The sequence below is a fragment of the Apus apus genome, chromosome 5 (assembly GCF_020740795.1).
Source record: "Apus apus isolate bApuApu2 chromosome 5, bApuApu2.pri.cur, whole genome shotgun sequence".
Lineage (NCBI taxonomy): Eukaryota > Metazoa > Chordata > Aves > Apodiformes > Apodidae > Apus > Apus apus.
This window is the reverse complement of record NC_067286.1, coordinates 57,039,575-57,057,698: the sequence shown is the minus strand read 5'-3', so window position 1 is coordinate 57,057,698 and position 18,124 is coordinate 57,039,575. Positions and strand designations below refer to the sequence as shown.

Here is an 18,124-nt window from a genome sequence, read left to right as displayed (position 1 = left end):
CCAGAAGTAGTATTTAATGAAAGTCTCGCTCCTACAGCACAAATAATACTAAGCAAACTGGTCTCTGTTTGAGATGAGGACTGACCTAGTTAGTAGAGACATATACTTGAGTGCTGACAGTTTTTCAGACCACTTCTTGAGTGATTCTGGAGTGGGTATTCAGGACAATATGAAGTTTATAGGGTAAGTGATCACTTACACAAACAAGCTGCTTTCCCAGAAAGACCTTGCAAGGAGAGTCCATCAAAATGGTCTTTGACACTTAACTTTTTGGACAAGCTTTTTTGCTCCAAGCCTAGTATACTGTTGTCCTTTCTATCAAAGTTACTATGGCATGAACGACTAAAACCATTACAGCTAACAGTAACCCTAAGAAAGAGAGCAATTTTTCAAAAAAATAATCAGAATTCAGCTAATTCTCTATTTGAAAAAGCCCTCAGGCCAGGCTGATTTTCCTAGTTAGCTCACAAGAAAACAGCTGTATGTCTAGAATAAATTTACCCTCCCTTGAAAGCACACAAGGAGCAACTCATCTATTCTGATCCCACAAAGCTGTGTCCTAACATGAGCAACAAGTGGAGAGCCACTGAATGAATATTCTGAATTCTGTATCACATAAGGAACACAACACAAAGTGGTCCCTCCAGACAGGCATATCATGACTAGTGAAAAGGAGAAAGCTGACTCAAAATAATCTAGAAATCATCAAAATATAAAAGTTTATTTAGCGACAATATTAAAAAGTACAATATATAGATATAAAACATAAAAATTCCATAATTAATTCACACACTAAAAAGATTAACTGATCAGCCATAAGGAAGAAACTTCATGAAATTACGGACATCTCAGCCATAAAGATAATTCATCAAGTTTCAGACTGGAAATATTGAACAACCATTGCAGAGAACTTGCTCTCCCACATCACCGTAACTAGGAAAAAAGAAAAAAGAAAAAAAAGACCAAAAGAAACAACATCAGTTTGTTAACTGTTTCTGGAACACAATCAAGAATGCCATCCTATTCCATTATCAGTGGTAACCATGGGACTCCAGCATGACTCAATGCTCATATTCCAACAACACTCAGTATTTATTTATATCACAGAACTGTTATCAATGCTGGCAAAAACTTAAGATTACTCCCTGGGTGTGTATTCACTGTCCATCATAATACATTGCTGGCAGGAAAGCAAGAGGATGTTTTGCCTTCTAGAACATCTAAACTAAGCCTGATTAGACTACTACACGTAGGCATGCTATTCTCCGTGTTTCAGACAGCTTTACTGCTGCTAAAGCAACATGGGGAGCTCCAAGTCCACCAAGTGGATAAGCTAGGTATCTCCTTGGGTCTTCGCATACTACAGCCAAATTTCAGGGCATATATGACTAAAAACAAGTTCAAAGACTCAAAAGGCACTTACTCAACAGTGGAGCAGAAGGAACAGGCGAGCGCGTTGCAGGAGCTGCAGAGCCTGCCGCAGTCCCGGCAGACAAACCGCTCGCACTGCGCACACGCTTCCTTAACGTCAGCGGTTCTTACACACGAGGAGCAGGCTTTGGAGGCTCCCGCGGGTGCAACTGCGAGGAAAAAGACGCAGCTTCAGAAGAGAAGCCCTTCACGGCAGGACGCGCGGGGAACTCCCCCCGCGAAGGGCAGAGCGCGGCAGCCCCGCCGCGGCGGGCCCGGCGGGCCCTGGGCCCGCCCCACGGCAAGACCACCGAGGCAGCCTCAAGCAGGAGCTTCCTAAACCTACCGGTGACGCTCAGATCTGACCCTTCCCCCCCCCCCCCCGAGGACAACACGGAACCAGGGAGGCTGGCACACGCCCACAGCCCGGCTCGCCCCACGGACCGCGGCCACTCACCCTTCCCGGCGGCGGGGCCCTGCAGCAGCTTCCCGCCCTGCCCGATGACCAGCTGCCCGCTCCACCGCCGCCCCGCAACGCCCTCCTGCTGGGCCTCCCCGCCCGGCCCCGGCCCCGGCCACCGGGCGGCCGCAGCCGTGGCGGCGGGGCTGGCGGGCCAGGCGCCCTCCATGTACGCCCGGGCCCCCCTGAAGAGCAGCTGCCGGGTCCTCTCTGCCGGCGGGAGAGGAGAAGAGAGTGAGCGGCGGCTTCCCCGCCGCCGGGCCCGGGCGCAGGCAGAGGCGGCCGGAGAGGCCGCAGCCCAGGCCCGGCGGGGCGGCGGCGGCTCCGACGCTTCCCCCCCTCCGGCTCCCCGCCTCACCGTAGATCTCCCGGCGGTACTCCTCGCCCCGCACACCGCGGCTCAGCTCCCGCAGCCCCACGCGGGTTTTCAGCTGGAGCGGGGCCGGGCGGCTGAAGGGGCAGGAGCGCTTCGGCATGGCGGGAGCGCCGGGCGGTGGGCGGGGCAGGCCCCGCGGAGCCGTCCCCTGCGGGGCTGAGGCGATCCGGGGCAGCTGCTGCTCGGTTCTCTTCGCGGGGAACCGGTGGCTTCGCCTTCGGGAAAATCTCGCCCGCCTGCGGTGCCCGGCCGGCCCTGGAGTCCTGCTCCGTGCGTCGGGCCCTCGGTGTAAAGCACCCGGCAGAACACAGCAGAGCAAGGCTCGGAAGCTCCGGTTCGTCGATAAACCCTCTTTCCCCCGGTAGCGTGGTCAGGCTGCTCCGTCTTTCTGCAGGTCGTGCGAGTCACGTTTGCGTTCGGACTCGCCTCGTCCTTCCTCAGGCTTGAGCTGCCTGCAAGTTTCAGCTGTATAAATGCAACAATTAAAAATGTGTGCGAGGGCAGGAGTTTGTTTGGGGTTTCCTTTTTTTTTGTTGCTGTTTTTATAAACCAGCAAGGAGGCTGGAGGACCTGCGGTGGCCAGGGGTGCTCCTCGGCACCCGCCAGCAGCAAGGGAGGACCCAGCACTCACCTTCGGGGGGGGCTTCAGGGGCTGATCCGGTTGTTTCCAGTAAACCACAGAACTCCTGAAGACCTCCTGCCGCCGTAGCGTGTGACAAGGAATGACTGCAAGCCATTAGCTGTTTTATAGGTAAGTTGTTGCCACACGAAGGAAAAAAAGCCGGGTGTGTGAACAGGGTCTGTAGCTGTAAGATCAGTGGGACACAGATATGTGGTTGAGGGGGACCCTCCCAGTAAAGCCACGGGATTTCAGACTACAGCCCCCTTGCTATCCAGCAACCCTCTTATGCAGGAGTGGAACTTGTGGGGGTCTTTTGTCCCGTGGTTTATGACTTGAGGATCATGTGTGTTTATATGTATGACTCCTTAAGCACATCTGTGTGTCCCACTGTCCTCGTGAGGCCTGCTGTGAGAATGGATTTACAAAGTGGCAAATACGAAGTAGTTAGACATAAAAATGTAGGGTAATTTATTAAGGCAAGTTCGAAATACCTGTTGATAAACGCACTGACTACAATAGTGCTACTAATAGATGTTAATACTGCTAGCAATGGATGCTTTCACCCCTACCCTACCCAAGGAGGTGTCCCTGCCTGGGAGAAAGAAAGAGTGGATCAGGCCCATCAACCCGTTCCAGCAGAGGTGCTCTTCTCTTCCCAAACAAAGGATCCAAGGACTAATTGAACATCTCTTGACGAGGTGGGACTTGGGTCATAACAAGTGTACTGATTGGTTCTTAAAAAATTAATTATGTTTATTAATTTGGGAGAAGTTAAGGGAGACTCCCAGTGCTCGCTCCACATGTAGCTTCGATAGCGCCCAGGGCTCACTTTGCGGGCAAATCACCAGGTGAAGTCACACAGGCTTGGATCCTGGGTTTAACCCATAACCTCTGGCCGTGGAGCCTTCGTGTTGCTTCACTTGCAAACCTCTGGACTCGTGCCTGATGATAAGTAGCCAGAGTCTTGGCCTTTATCACAAGACCTCTGACCACGGAGCCTTCGCTTTGCTTCACAAACTCATGCACAGACCTGCCACGTAGGCAAGGACAGTGACATCTCCCTTCCAGCCAGGCCTGCTCTCCCTAACAGACATCAATCAGCCTATTTGTTGTGTCCGAAGGTCTAACACCCAACCAAGCACTGCTTCTCTCCACTCCTCTGCACTGGTCCTTCCAAGAAAACTAACAAACTAAGCACTATACAAGTTCTGTTTTCCCACAGCTGTCTGTAGCAGTCTAGGTATTGTTTTATAGATTAAAACTGTCATGTTCAATTCCAAGTAGTAGTCAGTCTGGTTACTATGTATATTTTGAAAATACATTGTTTTCCTCAAGGCAAATGAGATGTTTAAAACTGGTGTTGGTGTTCCTGGTGCAATGCTTTGCTGCATTAGTTGAATGTGACCAGTCACAGCAGTTGCATTTCTTCCAGAGAGGTTTTTGAATTCAAACCTTCACCTGTATGTGTGCTAGGATTCTGGAAGAAACAATTATCAAATATAGGAGTGATTCTTCTATCAATGAACACCAGACTCCTGCTTCCACTGGCTGCTGACCTGCTACTATTTTATAGGTATGACCACTCTGAATTCATACAGCTAAATGCAATTTATTTATTTTTTTCTGTAGAGCTGATCAGCCCAGCCTTGTGGTCTGTAGAGTGGAAGCTGCAGTTTCAACGCACAGTAATTCACAAAAATCTGTTCTGAGCTGCAAAATCTGACTATTCTCACTCTTTCTTTAGCTGCAAAGATTTCTAATTTGACTTTTATTGCAAGTACTTGCAAATGCCTACTTAAAGATGTTCAGTGGGCCATTTTCCACCTCACATTGAAAACTCATCATATTTTCTTTCCCTCTAGGGCATTATTTTGTAAATATTAATTAAATATACACTCTGATGTCCCTGAAGCTCTCTGGGGAATATGGGTGAATCAGAATGTAACCCTAGTCAGACAAAGCCCAGTCAGGAGAGGGGGCAGAAGATCACACATTTCATTAAAATGGCACAGGAAAAATGTGAATGGAACTCAGCTGTCTGAGAATTGTATGAAATACAAAGAAAAAAAGTTAAAAGTGCTGTTCTGCTTGTGAAGTGCTCTGAAACACTGATCTCAGAATATGGAGTAGGTTTGAAGGTGAGCAGTGTGTGTTGCAGCAGTTCTGCTGGTGCTATTGCCAAAGGATAAATTTGAGCACACTTTCATAGAATCTTTTGGGTTGGAAAAGACCTTTAAGATCGTCGAGCCCAACCACTAACTTAACTCTACCAAGTCTGGTACTAAACCATGTCCCTAACCACCAGATCTACACATCTTAAACTCTTCCAAGGATGGTGATTCAACCACCTCCCTGGACAGCCTGTTCCAGTGTTTGATAACCCTTTCAGTCAAAATGTTTCTCCAAATATTCAATCTAAACCTCCCCTAGTACAACTTGAGGCCATTTTCTTTTTGTCCTATCACTTGGGAGAAGAGCCCAACCCCCACCTTGCTACAACCTTCTTTCAGGTAGCTATAGAGAGCAATAAGGTCTCCCCTCAGCCTGCTTTTCTCCAGCCTAAACAACTCCAGTTCCCTCAGCTGCTCCTCATAAGACTTGTTTTCCATTTTTCCTGAGGGCTGATTACAGATTACACTTGACATGTGCATCCCCACTGTAGGGCAGATGCAGAAGTCTTTTTGCAGCTGAGTCAGCCTCATGATGGTGGTGACACCTCTTAGTTGCTTTTCAGCCTTAACAACATCTGTTACTGATCAGCTATTTCCTATCTGTAAACTATGATGGAAAATAATTCTGTCTCATCTGTACCAATGTACCTTAGCATCCTATAGGGAGTGAATTGGTTCATCTGCCAGCCCATTGGCATGTTATCCAGTAGAATGATTCACAGTATTAGTTTCACAGCAGTAAGCATTGAGGAAGAGTCACTGGGGAGTTGGAAGTAGAAGAAAGTCTGAGATCTGATCTGGCAAAGCTTGCTGGCATTAAGCATTCAGGAAAATAAATGCTGACCATTTCCCAGGTTATTTAATGAGATTATGTGGCATGTTTCACAGCTTCTGAATGTGGAAAAGCAACCCAAACAAATCCCTAACCATTAATGGTGATTGTGAAATATGAGGATTTTGGTTTATCCTTGAAACTATGTTTGTGGGGAAAAAAAGCAGAGAATAAAAATGGCAGTCTCATCCTAGCTATTTTTCTTCTCCTTTGCCTCTGTGAATATTACATATAATTGTGGTTTACTTTCAGTTTGCTGCCTGTTAATTTCCTGGGGTGTCTCCTGTATTTGGTTTGGGGTTTTTTTTGTTTGTTTTTTTGTTTGTTTGTTTTGTTTTACATAATAAATAACCATTCCCTTTTGACTCTCTGCATAACATCTATGACTATAAAGATGTCTGTAATATCCTCCTTCATCTTTTATGCAAGCCAAAATATTTTGTCATGTTGAAGCACTGTTTTGCAGTGTATCCCAATCCAGATCAACTGTGCCACATCCCAGTGCACAACATGGGAACCCTGAAATGTGGATTGTTGCTCTGGAAATGGCCTGGGCTGGGAAGGGAGGGAGCCCTAGGTACCCCAAGAGCTCTGCATAGCAAGAGATTAAGTGACCTGGCATACCCAAGCTGCAGGGTAAGACGGAGCTGAACAACAGTAGACTTTGCCTACAAAATATGTAGATTTAGGTTTTAGACACTCCAATAAACAGTAATGTTTTTTTCTGATCCATCTGTAGCATAATAATGGCAAATGCTTGCCTGTCAGCCAGTGCTTCCAACTACTCCAAAATATAATTAGAAATAAACAGGTAGACTGGAATAAAAATCACAGACAGTGTATATCACAGACATTGCAAATCAAGACTGGATGCTTTCTTAAAAGGAAAAGAACTTCCAAAGTTGGAAAAGAGCAAACTGAGGAAAATTTTGCCTTCTGTTAAAGACAAAGTCAGACAAAATATCAGTGATGGCTGATTTGGCTTTGTGAATCTAAATAGTCATCAGTCTTCTTCCTGTCTATGCCTTGTTTTGCAAGCAACTTTTATCCATTTACAGTAACAAGTGTTCCATTTTAGGAACAGGTGGCAGATGAATACCAATCCAGAAAATTATACGAGCTTTTAAACTGTTTCAAATGCCTAATAGTAGGTTCCCATTAAGCACTGGAGGGCCTGAAAAATACCGTGTCCTTCTCTCCAGCTTCATTTATACCAAAGCCCTCCCCTCCACGTGCTTGTAGTAAAAATTCAACACCATTGATTCTATTTTTTCATTATTAGGCTGTTTAGAATTAAATTGAAACACATTAACTAGAGGTGAGACTCTTTCAATAAAAAAAACAAACAAAAAAACCCCTTCAAATCAAGTGTTTAATTAACAGTTTCTCTCGATTTGTTCTAGTATAAAAATAATGGGGTTTGCCCACCTCTCTGGTTCTTTTCTAATATTTTAATGATGAAACAGTGAAAAGAATATTCTGGAGATGCTTTTAAGTGGAATATATATTGTAGCAGCTGTTCTAGTTGGCCGTGTGCCAGCGTGCAGCCGGGGTATCGGGAGGCACACACATCCTCTCTGAGGACTGGAGTAAAGCACTGTGCCCCATGCACCCAGTCCCACCATTCCCTTCTTTCTGTGCTCTACAATATGGATTTGAAGATAAAAAACCCACCTCCTTGAATAGAATGGCTCAGGGTTGCTTCCTTTCTTCTGTGCCCTTTCCTTTTCGTATCGTAGCACGTCAGCCTTAACAGACAACATGTTTACAACTCGGATCAAAGGGCTACATGCAGTGCAGATGTTATCTGTTCCCGAGTGCCTGTCGCTTCACTGTGGCTTGTTAGCAACAGAGTTCATGCCCTCATCTTGATGAGTTGGTTCACACATCAAAAAACATTTGATAAGCCAGTGATGCACAGCATTAAGGGTTGGCTCTAGAAGTATGCTGCTGCCAAGCCAAGGTTCAGCCCTGGTGGCACAGCAGCCAGTGCTCGCTCTTAGATTAGCATTGGTGTGGTTGAATTCCATAGCATGTTACTGTGCTGCCAGCTAGGAGATACACCAGTTCTGCTCATCTAGATCAAACCACTCAAATGTCCCACTTACACTAGAGGGCACTCTCAAGACTGCAAATGGTTACTGCTAGGAAACCAAAATGGTTGGATGGGTGTTACTGTTCTGCTGACAGCCATGTGCAAGGTTCACAAAGGGGCTGCTTTCTTCCGGTTGTTGTTGTTTTTTTTCTGTGGTTGTTGTTCCTGGCCTTTCCAGTTATGTGCTTTCATTTCTGCTGCACATGGTTGCCTTTTGTTTTGCCTCTTCCCAGACTATTTTAATCTATAAAGAAAAGAGGAAATTGAGCTCTGGCAGTGGTAACTGCCCTTCCTGACCTAATGTGGTGCCACGGTGCTCTGACCTCTTGCTCTGCGGGTGACAGTATTTTTCATTTAATACTAGGTGATTGTCCTCAGAATTCTTTACATCTGTGTCTAAAAGGTGCTATTCCATAATTTAATGTGGAATTACCTGGGAGAGGCAATGGGTACCTCTGCCGTTGCACAAGCCCCACACAGTACAAAACACCCTCCACTTCACATGGCATGGGAAAGACTGGGCAGAACCTGCTTCACTCCTCTCTGCAGCTGCATCCAGCACTGGTCTTGTCATTTTGCTGTGGAAATGAGCCTTAAGAGCTTTTTATGTTGTTCATTGCATGCTGGCCTTTATTCACTCCCCAAAGAGCAGTTTTTCTGGAATAACCCAGAGTACCTCCATTCATCTGGAAGGGACTATGTCAGCACATGCTGGCTAAGAAATTGGCTCTTTGCACTGCCTGTATCTAACCAGCAGCTCCCCAGCATCAGCCCACGAAGTGTGTTTATTTTAAATGTCTGCCTGTATTGTCAATGCTGGGTAGAGAGGATCTCTGTCCAGAAAACAGGAGTTGTTCGGAGTCAAAGTGAGCCCCTGAACGTTGCCAGGATAACATGCTACAGCTACAGGGACCCTCACTGGAGCTAATGTGGACATTTTCTCAGTACAGCCTTTTCAGTTGAAATCTGTTTACACTGGGAAGTCTTGAAGGCACTCATTCTCTTTGCTCTCTGCTGAGCAGTTTGCATGAGTAGTGTGCTGTAAACTGTAAAAGTGATGTGCAGTCCTAGGCCTACCATCCAGGGAGCCAATTAATAGAATGACACTTGTTTGTGATGCTGGCATGTTTCCTCTGGATGGAAATCAATGATACATTTTGTGTATGGCTCAGACTTCCATCAATACCTGCTTTGGGATTTTAATTATGTCCTCTGGTGCAAATCAATCTCTAATAGACAAAATGTCTTATCCCATTTTTAACACCTTAACTAGCTGACATCTTCTTTTTCTTCCACTTGACCTCTTTTTCATGTATAATAAAATGCATTATAACTTATTCTATATATTTATGCTCAGTACATTCCTGATATGTATATTAATTTTCCTTTTCTTTTTTTTTTTTTTTTCCCCTTTCTATTTTTTTTCCTGCATGAGACTTTCAGAGAAGATAGAGATGTGACATAATCATATCTTCTTTTCTTCTCTGTATCTTTCCTGTCTTCAAGATTTGGAAGATCTCCAGATTGATGGAGAAGGTGTTCAGCATTGCCTCTGTTTTTAATACTGATTCTTTATCATTACCTAAACTTGAGGAAGGACTACCTACATATATATATATACATATGTGTGTATACACACACACAAATATATCACCACTGAAACTGGTGCAAATATAAAACTGTAATACTGCCATTGAATAATTGACTAAATTCCTCCCAGCTCTTCAAAATCCATAGCCCTCCAGTGTTTGTCCCAGACACTGGTTCTTCTTTTGGATGAGTTCAGCACTCAGCACTGCTGTGCATGGACTTGCTGCCATTTAATTCCAACTTCAGCTCTTCTGAAAAAGTTGGAGATGCTTCTTTGTCCAGCACTCTATTTCACTACAAAGCACAGACAAGTACAGATCACTGATCATTCTTATTTTGTCTGCAGAATGTACATACTTAAAATCAGTGGAACAAATCCTCAGGAAATGGGTTTGATGTATGAGTTACCTTTTCCAGTACTCTTATTTAGAAGATATAGATAGAAACTTAATGCTGTTTCAGAATGACAAGGCAAACCTTTAGTGAACTTACTCAATAAACATCTTCAAACTATTTTCTCACAGAGACATGATTAGGGCCCTGTTGGTACAACTATAAACTGCATTCCTGAACTGCAGGGATTGCAGGGCAGTAAGAAATACTTCTAATAACCTTTTGAGTTGAGAGTGGTATTGTATTATCTGAGAACTGAAAACCTAGTAATTTAAAACTGAAAACCTAATACTTTAAAGTGAGGCAGTGAAAAAAATGTAGCTGACAACAGAGGGTTAATCATAGACCATATCAACCATAGGGTAATAGTCTAAATTCAATAGTTTGCAAGACTTCAGCAATGTTTCCAAGGAAAGGCTCACTAAAAACATGGAGGTAAATGCAAAATGGGATAAAATGCAAAATGCACTTAAAAATAGATGGCTCCTGAGTATCTTTGCTAATAGCTGATTTTATGAACGAAGAAAATGCAGTGGCTATAATATACTTAAGACTTCTTTAGGCATTTGATATAGAACCATACAGGGTATAATCAGTTAATAGTTAGGGATTAGTAGAAAGTGAACAAGTAAGTGGATAAGGGGAGATGGAACAGATGATGTTCACAAGCTGTGTCTGTATTAGCAGGCAGTGTAGACCTACAGGAACAAATAAGTAAAGCAGTTGGTGCTCAGGAGCCAGTCTGTACTGTAGGTGGATTGTTGCTTCTAACCAGTTTTTGTGTGGTCCCGTGGACTGAAGTCTGAGAAGCATCTGGAGCATTACTGGAGAGCACCTTTGGTTCAGTTCCATACAAAAGGAATTCAGTGTCCACACTGGGTGCACCTCTTCATAGTGCAAACCAAAGTATGAACAGTGATAAAAGTCACTGTAGTGAGGGATGAAGCCTCTACAACAGCACAGCCTCAACGGCTGGATCAGCTGAAGCAGCAGAAAATTACAGTCCAAAATGCAAAGTTCAAAATTGGAACAGCATTGCCTGTTTATGATGCTGTAGGATGCTAAGTAAGCAGTAAAGTTGTAAGTGTGGAGCTGACGCACATGACTGTGCAATGGGACTGTAGCTAGTCTTATCTGTAGCAAGGCAGATTCTTGAGACAAGAATGTCACACTATCTCCTCAGTTTTTCTCTTCTTATTCACTCCTTTACTAAGGACATAAAACATGCCACCACAGCAGACAGCAGTGAACATTTAGCATGAATCAGTGGTACTGCTCACCAACATGAGTAAAGGGAAATGCCTTCCCTCCATCTCTTGGCCACTATTCCCCTGGTATAGCCCAGTAGGCCATTTGCTTTACCACCACTAACAAACTCCCTTAATTAAGTATTCAACAGCTCCACAGGCTACTCCCTTCATGCAGTGCCTGTACTCCAAACAGGGGCCTCCTCTAAAGACAAGGTGGTTGGAGTTGGGTTTTTATTGCCTGATGCCTTGTTAAGAGTGATGTCAGTTCATCCTTTTTGCAAACATCCAGCACTTAAAACCAGCTGATGGATATGACATTACTGTAAAGGAAGCTGGGCCTCTACCATGAGGACTAAGGAGTGGGCTAGAGCTTGACCACATGAAAAATATTACCAGAGAGGGCAGGGGCAGCAATGTCTGCTATTTATTGCAGCTCTCCAGAGGCAAGACAGGCACATTGTTCCCATTTTTACCAGGCTATCATATTCTTTTCTCCCTTCCAGTCATAAGACTCAGCTCTCCAGCTGGCAGATAACAGACAGACCATTAACCAACCAGCATCTTCCTGGTGGGTCATTTCAGCAAAGGGAGGCTCTCTCAGTTTTGAAGTGTTTTTGCCTTTGGCAATGCCAGTGACACATGGAGTTGGATGAAACTTCTTCAGCTACCAAAGACCATTCTACATGAATGTACATACATAACTGATGCAAAGGAAATGAAGAAACAAATTAATTAGCAGACCAGTTCTCATACAGCTCTCAGACACTGTCCTGAATGGTGTATTAACCTGCTGTCATTTACTGGACAGGTGATTTCTAGGAAGGCTTCTGAAAGCCCTAACAGTATTTGTGTCTGAAGTCCTCCCACATTTTGGTGTGATAATGATGTTATCTGAGCCAGTATCTACCTTTCCTTCCTAGCACTGTGCTGTCGATAAAGAGCTACATGGAGTTCACATCAGTTGCTCTGAGCCAGTTGGTATGGCAAATACATTTTTGCATTAATTAGATGGGGTTTTTTCTTCATAAAACCATTGTTGACTCAGATGAGCTAACTAAAGATGACTAACTATGAATCCCCAGTGGTGAAGGTGGATCCCTGCTCAGTTAGTAAATAGGAAAGTGTGACAAAGTTTATAGATGATGTATTACAGAACAGACCAAACACTGAGAAGCTGTAGACTGAAAGAGCCATTCACTCAGTAAAGCTGGTAGTTATTTTTTAAAATCTATGAAATACTGAACCAGGTTTTTGTATGAAGTGTATTTAAAAAGAAAAAAAAAAAAAAAAAAGTAGAGAAATACAGACCAAGCACTGCTACTTTAAATTTGGTTTAATGTGTATTTTAGGACAAAGTAAACACTGTGGATTCAAAATTCATCTGAAAAAGTCTGCATAAGGTTTAACTATAGTTTGCACATTACTATGGAAATGCTTAATTTTATTTCCTGTTATAAAGTGCATTATGCCATAACTGTAAGACCATTTATAGCCAAATGAAAAATTACAAAAGCTTCAGAATCCTACACTGCAAGTGTTAGGAAGTACACACCTGACTATGAAGGCCACATCAGACAGGTGTCAGAAAGTATGTCAAGTGCATTAATGTGCATGAGTGAATCTGTAACTGCTACTTTTTTAAAAAAACCATAATCTTTACCACAAATTATGGCATTTTGGAAGATGCTTACCCTTATTCTTCCATCCAGGTATCTCACAGGATGGTACACCAACCAGTTTTAGTCATTATTATCGTATTTGGCTGGAGAGAAAGACGTCGCAGTGATTTGTTAATAAAATGAAATTCCAAACAATACAAAATAATAAGTGAAACAGCCAAAATGAAAGCAAATTTATATTAAAATGTTCTCTTAAAGATTTGTGTCACTCAGTAGATTAAAGAGCTTTTCCATAAAAGCCTCAACTTATTCACATTTAACTCAATGAAATTCAATAAAAATAGAACTGTCATTAAAAAAATCCATGCTATGAAATGAAATGCATGATCATTTTTTTATGGTAACAGAGTAAGTCATGGCATAATTGCCTATTACATCATGCCCATTGACAACATCACTGGGCTTTTGATAAATCTTTTAAAGCAAAGACAGGCAATGTGGATCTAAAGGAGACTTAATGGAAAAATTATGTAATGGAAAATAAAAAGATTAGGTGGACAAGAGAAAGTAATCCTGTGAAAATTAAACTATAAAACCTATTTTTTTTTCAATATGTCAAATACTTCATTTAGAGTTGATCATTTAATCCAGTTATTCAGCACACCACGTGGCTTGTTAGTCATTGTGGCCTTTGCTCATAAATCAACCAAAGCCTAAATATAGCAGCAACCTCCTAACACAACTGCACTGATGGGGCCAAGAAAAGGAACAGTTCTAGATCATCTAGTAGGAAAATGTCACAAGGTTAAGCCATGTGAAAAAAAAAACTTAATTACTGTATCTCCAAGCATCTTTATGCTTAAATGACCTCATATAAATGAGGCACACTTCACAGTGCTTGTAATAACTAGCACTTATCAAGCACCTTTCAGGAGTGCTTTGCAAACATCAGATAAGGTCAGAAATCTCATCACTCTCTCATTAGAACACCCATAAATCCAACAGGGAGAGCTTCCTCATCAACATCAGAGCAAGGACTGCAGGGCTTGACCCATTAATACCCAAAAAACAGTTTAAAAGTGAGGCAGTATTCCTAATGGACATTTTACACGCTAATCTCCTTGCTCCTGTTTTGCAAATTAGTTGGAGCTGTAGTTGAATTAAGGATTCAAGGCATTGGGCACTATGTTTGTTTGTTTGTTTTTAAGAGATAAGTAATTGATAGTGGGATAAAGCTGATGATGACCTGGGGTATGAAGAGACTGCACTGCAGCCAGAGGGTAAGAATTCTGCCCTACAAGCAGGAATACATCTGTAAACAGGTAACTTTAGTGCCTGCTATGTGCTCGTATCAGTGCTTTTGTAACTACTTCTTGACACTAATGGGTTTGAACATCACCAATTATTTAATATTGAGTGAGAAAAGACAAAGGGGATGAATATGACAAGATATGCCAGATAGGTTTTTCTTTTTCCCCATCTCTGATGCAAAGAATGTAATTTTGTACCCTTAGAGTTCTCATCTCAGAAAAGGGACATTTTCACACACTACATAATGGCATTACTGGGGTTGAGATGCCATTTCAACAGCCCCTGGGAATGAAACAAGAATATTGTTATAGCTCTCTGGGACATCTATAGAAAAGCAAGACTTTATGTGGAAAATTCCACAGTTAGGGAATAACTATTTCTAGTGTATTGTTTTTCCTCTACAAGATGCAGGCCTTTTTTTGAGAGCTCTTGAAGTACAGCCATTATAAATCAGAAGATCCATAAAGAAATCCAAGTGTATTCTTGAAGGTTCTGGGACCTCTCCATGGCTTCTACACATCCCAACCCAAGCTGCCACATCACCCCTTTCTATAAATAACCATTACATTTTGCTGAGGGAGGTCAAAATGGGTGAGGGGTGTAAATGCTGCAACAGTCACCATGAAGTCATGTGTTGATTTATTCTTGGAAACCTAGAAGCTGTGGAAGCAAGTGTGCCTTCTGGTGCTGCAAGTCCCAAGTTCCTCAACAGATAACTAGAGTAAAACTTTGGAAATTACAATAACTCCATTAGCAGGAAGAAATGTCTCAGGTTCACTGAGAAAACACAGCATGCTGTCTTGGCTTCATTCTCCCTGTGTGTTTTGTACCCTGAGGACCCTCATTCTCCCCCCTTCACTCACTCCCTGCCTACTGCATAAAATAAAGACAGCACACCCAACAGACTCCACCGGGATTGTCTGTTAGTACACAGGGTATTTGAAAGAATCCTTAGACAAGTCAACTTTCTACAGATGTTATCTCAGTTACTAGAACAGGGTGTGATAAAAAAATACTCCAGCTGCTCTCCATTCATTTTAGTGGGCTATTAAAAGTCATTATATAAAAATTAAATAATTGTTTTTGTTTTGTGCAGTCAAAAATACCTAACTTCACTGTATTTTAGAAAACAAAAACCTGTATAATCCAAACAATTTAAGTGTGTATGTCTAATTACTGCCAACCCAGATACATAGACATTTTAACAACTGAAGTTGAAAAACACATCCAAGCTTCACAATTCTAAAGCTGCCCAGTAACTACTGGAAAAGGCTTAAAACTGGTTTCAGCAAGGAGAATAACTCTATATGGATGTAAAACACTTTCAAATAAAAAAAATATTTTTCCCTTATTTTGTTAAGAATACTTTCTTGATTTTTTTTATGATGGCCACCAGCAAGATTTTACACTGAATTTGCAGAGAACTTAAAGATAAATAAAAAGTTACAAGACAGAATATATGTTTTGTTTCTATTCAACTCCTAGAAGAACATGTTGGTTTTAATTAGCATCTCCATTTAAAGTGGAAGCAGTAAGGAATAGATGAAGGCTAAATTGTGCTTCTCATCACTGAAGTTCTTCATTTGTTTAGAACAGCTGGATCATCGACTCTCTTGACTTTCCAACTCCGACCCATTTAACTAAGGAGAAAAAAACATCTATTAGATCAATTACTGAGAGAAAAAATTATAATCAATGAACTGGAATCATTTTCACCTTTCATCACACTTCACTACAAACCAGCCAACTTTGTTCTAAAGCACAATGCTAGGAAGCATTACTGTCAAAAAATCACTTTCCTCCTGCTGCACTACCAAACTAGAAGAGCAACACATTGAAGTTTGAAGGCATTAAATAATTATGCCATTGTAGATGGAAGGCCTAACAGAAGGTCAGGCATCTTCTTTGCAGGTTTGTCACTGTCTTGAGTGATAGAATGTCTAGCTAAATCTCTGCAGAGATGAAGTGAAAGCTCTGACAAACTGTGAAATCTTCTTGATGTGGACCTGGAGACAGTGATGCACACATGCTATAATATTGTTAAATGTAATGCTGCAACTAAAAACATTATTAACAGCCACCCCAAATACCATATTATAATGGTTCCACTGCAGTTTTTATTACCCATGAATACCACAGAACTGACTGCAGGTAGGTCTCCCTCAGCCATCAAACCCCTCAAGACACCTTGCCTTCACACTGAGAAGCAGAGAAATAAAGTGAGGGGAACTTTATTCATCTATCCCACAGCCACTCCCTGACTAAAGAATGGAGCAATTCTACAGAGCTGTTCCTGCCTACTGTGACACTCTCATATTCACATCTGCAGAAACATTTACCTGGCACCCCAACATGGTTCTCCACACAGCGGATGTAGTTCTGGGCCTTGGGTGGGAGGTCCTCCCATTTTCGTGCACCAGTTGTGTCAGTCTTCCACCCAGGCATTGTTTCATACTCTACTTCCACCTTCTGTAGTATCTCCTGATTAGCTGTGGGAGAACAATTTTTATCACAGTTGGTTCTAGCTGGTCCACCTTAAAGAACACACCTATGGTTCTTGACCAACAAAATCTTTTGACAACATTTAAAATCCGATAAACAAAACAAACAGTATTTTTATTGGTTGGTTAATTAATTTCTCTTAATTTCTGTTACTGAGGAAGAGAACTCTTATTCAAGAGGATCCAGTAATCCAGTTGCTTCTTGTCAAAACCCTAGGATTTGCTCTATGTTCTCAGAAGACTATGGCAGTATTTTTAAGGAAACAAATTACTTGAAGTTCACAGTAGTTCCACTTTTTGATTTAGATTTGCACATAATAAAACAGAAATTCTCCTGTCAACAAGGCACAACTTTTGCATAAAGATTTTCACCTTCATGGAACAGAATTAAAACAAGCTTGCTAAAAATGTGTATGTCTGCAAGCTTTTCCCCACTGGAATTCTCACTGTGCTACCATCCACTGCCAGTAACTCCCATCAGTGGTGGGAAAGCTGGTTGCTGTCAGCCCTCCCTGTGACTCTAGAATCCCTTATCTTAAAGAGAACAAACCCCTCCATGCTGGCATAGACTGTCACAGGAACATCAAAAGCATCATTCATGTATGAAAATTACATATTACTACATCTTAAAAGTAATCTGAAGGCCAGGCTGGATGGGACTTTGAGCAACCTGGTCTAGTGGAAGGTGCCCCTGCCCATGGCAGGGGGGGTTGCAACTAGATCTTAAATTCCTTTCCAACCCAAACCATTCTATGATATTCTTGAGACGTTGTACATTTTTATTAACCAGCAATGCATATTTTTATTAATCACAAAGCTGCCTATGGTAGCCCACAGGCAGCTTTACTCTGCTTGTATCCCTCTCATTTTTGCACAGCTTAAGAACTGATGTGATTTTTATTTTAATTCATCAAAGGCTATTGACAACGATACACAGACACTGACTCAAACCTTGCTGTCTTTCAGACCCCTTGTGTTGTCAATAAAAAAAAAATAAAATAAAAAATCTAATGGGAAAAGACAGAGGCCCTAACACAAGATTTTATTTGCTCTGAAGTTCTTGTCATCATACAGACAGATGCAAGGTCTTTATAATGATATCACAGTTCTGCAAATTTCTACAGAAGGCCTAGCCAAAAAGAAGTCAAGCCTGATTTTAAAAAGCAAAGAGTCTTTCCCAACAGGTATGACTTAACATGCAGGAAAGAGAAAAATGAACACAGATATTTAACATACCTGGAAAATATGGAATTCTTTTTCCACCCAGTTTGTAAGCAACACCAATTTTTATCTCATCCAGAACATCAAGAATATCCAGTTTTGTTAATGCCAAACTGTACAGAAAAACATTGGTTAGTTACACATGTGATAAATCTCCTCTTTAAAACTTTCTAACTGTCTTTCCCCCCCCCCCCCCGCCCTAGTTTTTTATTCACAAATCCAGCTCAGGCAACCCAGCAAGCATAAATACAGAAATACATTAAACTATGAACA

At 42.2% G+C, this 18,124-nt stretch overlaps 2 protein-coding genes across 2 annotated transcripts in view; both read right to left on the bottom strand.

Annotated features, from left to right (window-relative positions):
- Positions 1 to 702: 702 nt before the first annotated feature.
- SIVA1 (SIVA1 apoptosis inducing factor) lies at positions 703 to 2,718 on the bottom strand. The gene is made up of 4 exons (XM_051622240.1): positions 2,229 to 2,718; positions 1,868 to 2,080; positions 1,424 to 1,580; positions 703 to 933 (listed from the first exon to the last, which is right to left on the bottom strand). The coding sequence occupies exons 1-4, from the start codon at positions 2,344 to 2,346 to the stop codon at positions 876 to 878; spliced, it is 546 nt and encodes a 181-aa protein (XP_051478200.1). The 5' UTR covers positions 2,347 to 2,718; the 3' UTR covers positions 703 to 875.
- Positions 2,719 to 12,517: 9,799 nt separating this feature from the next.
- Positions 12,518 to 18,124, bottom strand: part of ADSS1 (adenylosuccinate synthase 1) — a 28,388-nt gene continuing 22,781 nt past the window's right edge. The window contains exons 11-13 of the mRNA XM_051621458.1: positions 17,867 to 17,964; positions 16,469 to 16,618; positions 12,518 to 15,769 (exon numbers count right to left, since the gene is read on the bottom strand). Coding sequence (XP_051477418.1) covers positions 15,717 to 15,769; positions 16,469 to 16,618; positions 17,867 to 17,964 — 301 coding nt within the window. The 3' untranslated portion in view covers positions 12,518 to 15,716. The remainder of the gene's footprint in view (positions 15,770 to 16,468; positions 16,619 to 17,866; positions 17,965 to 18,124) is intronic.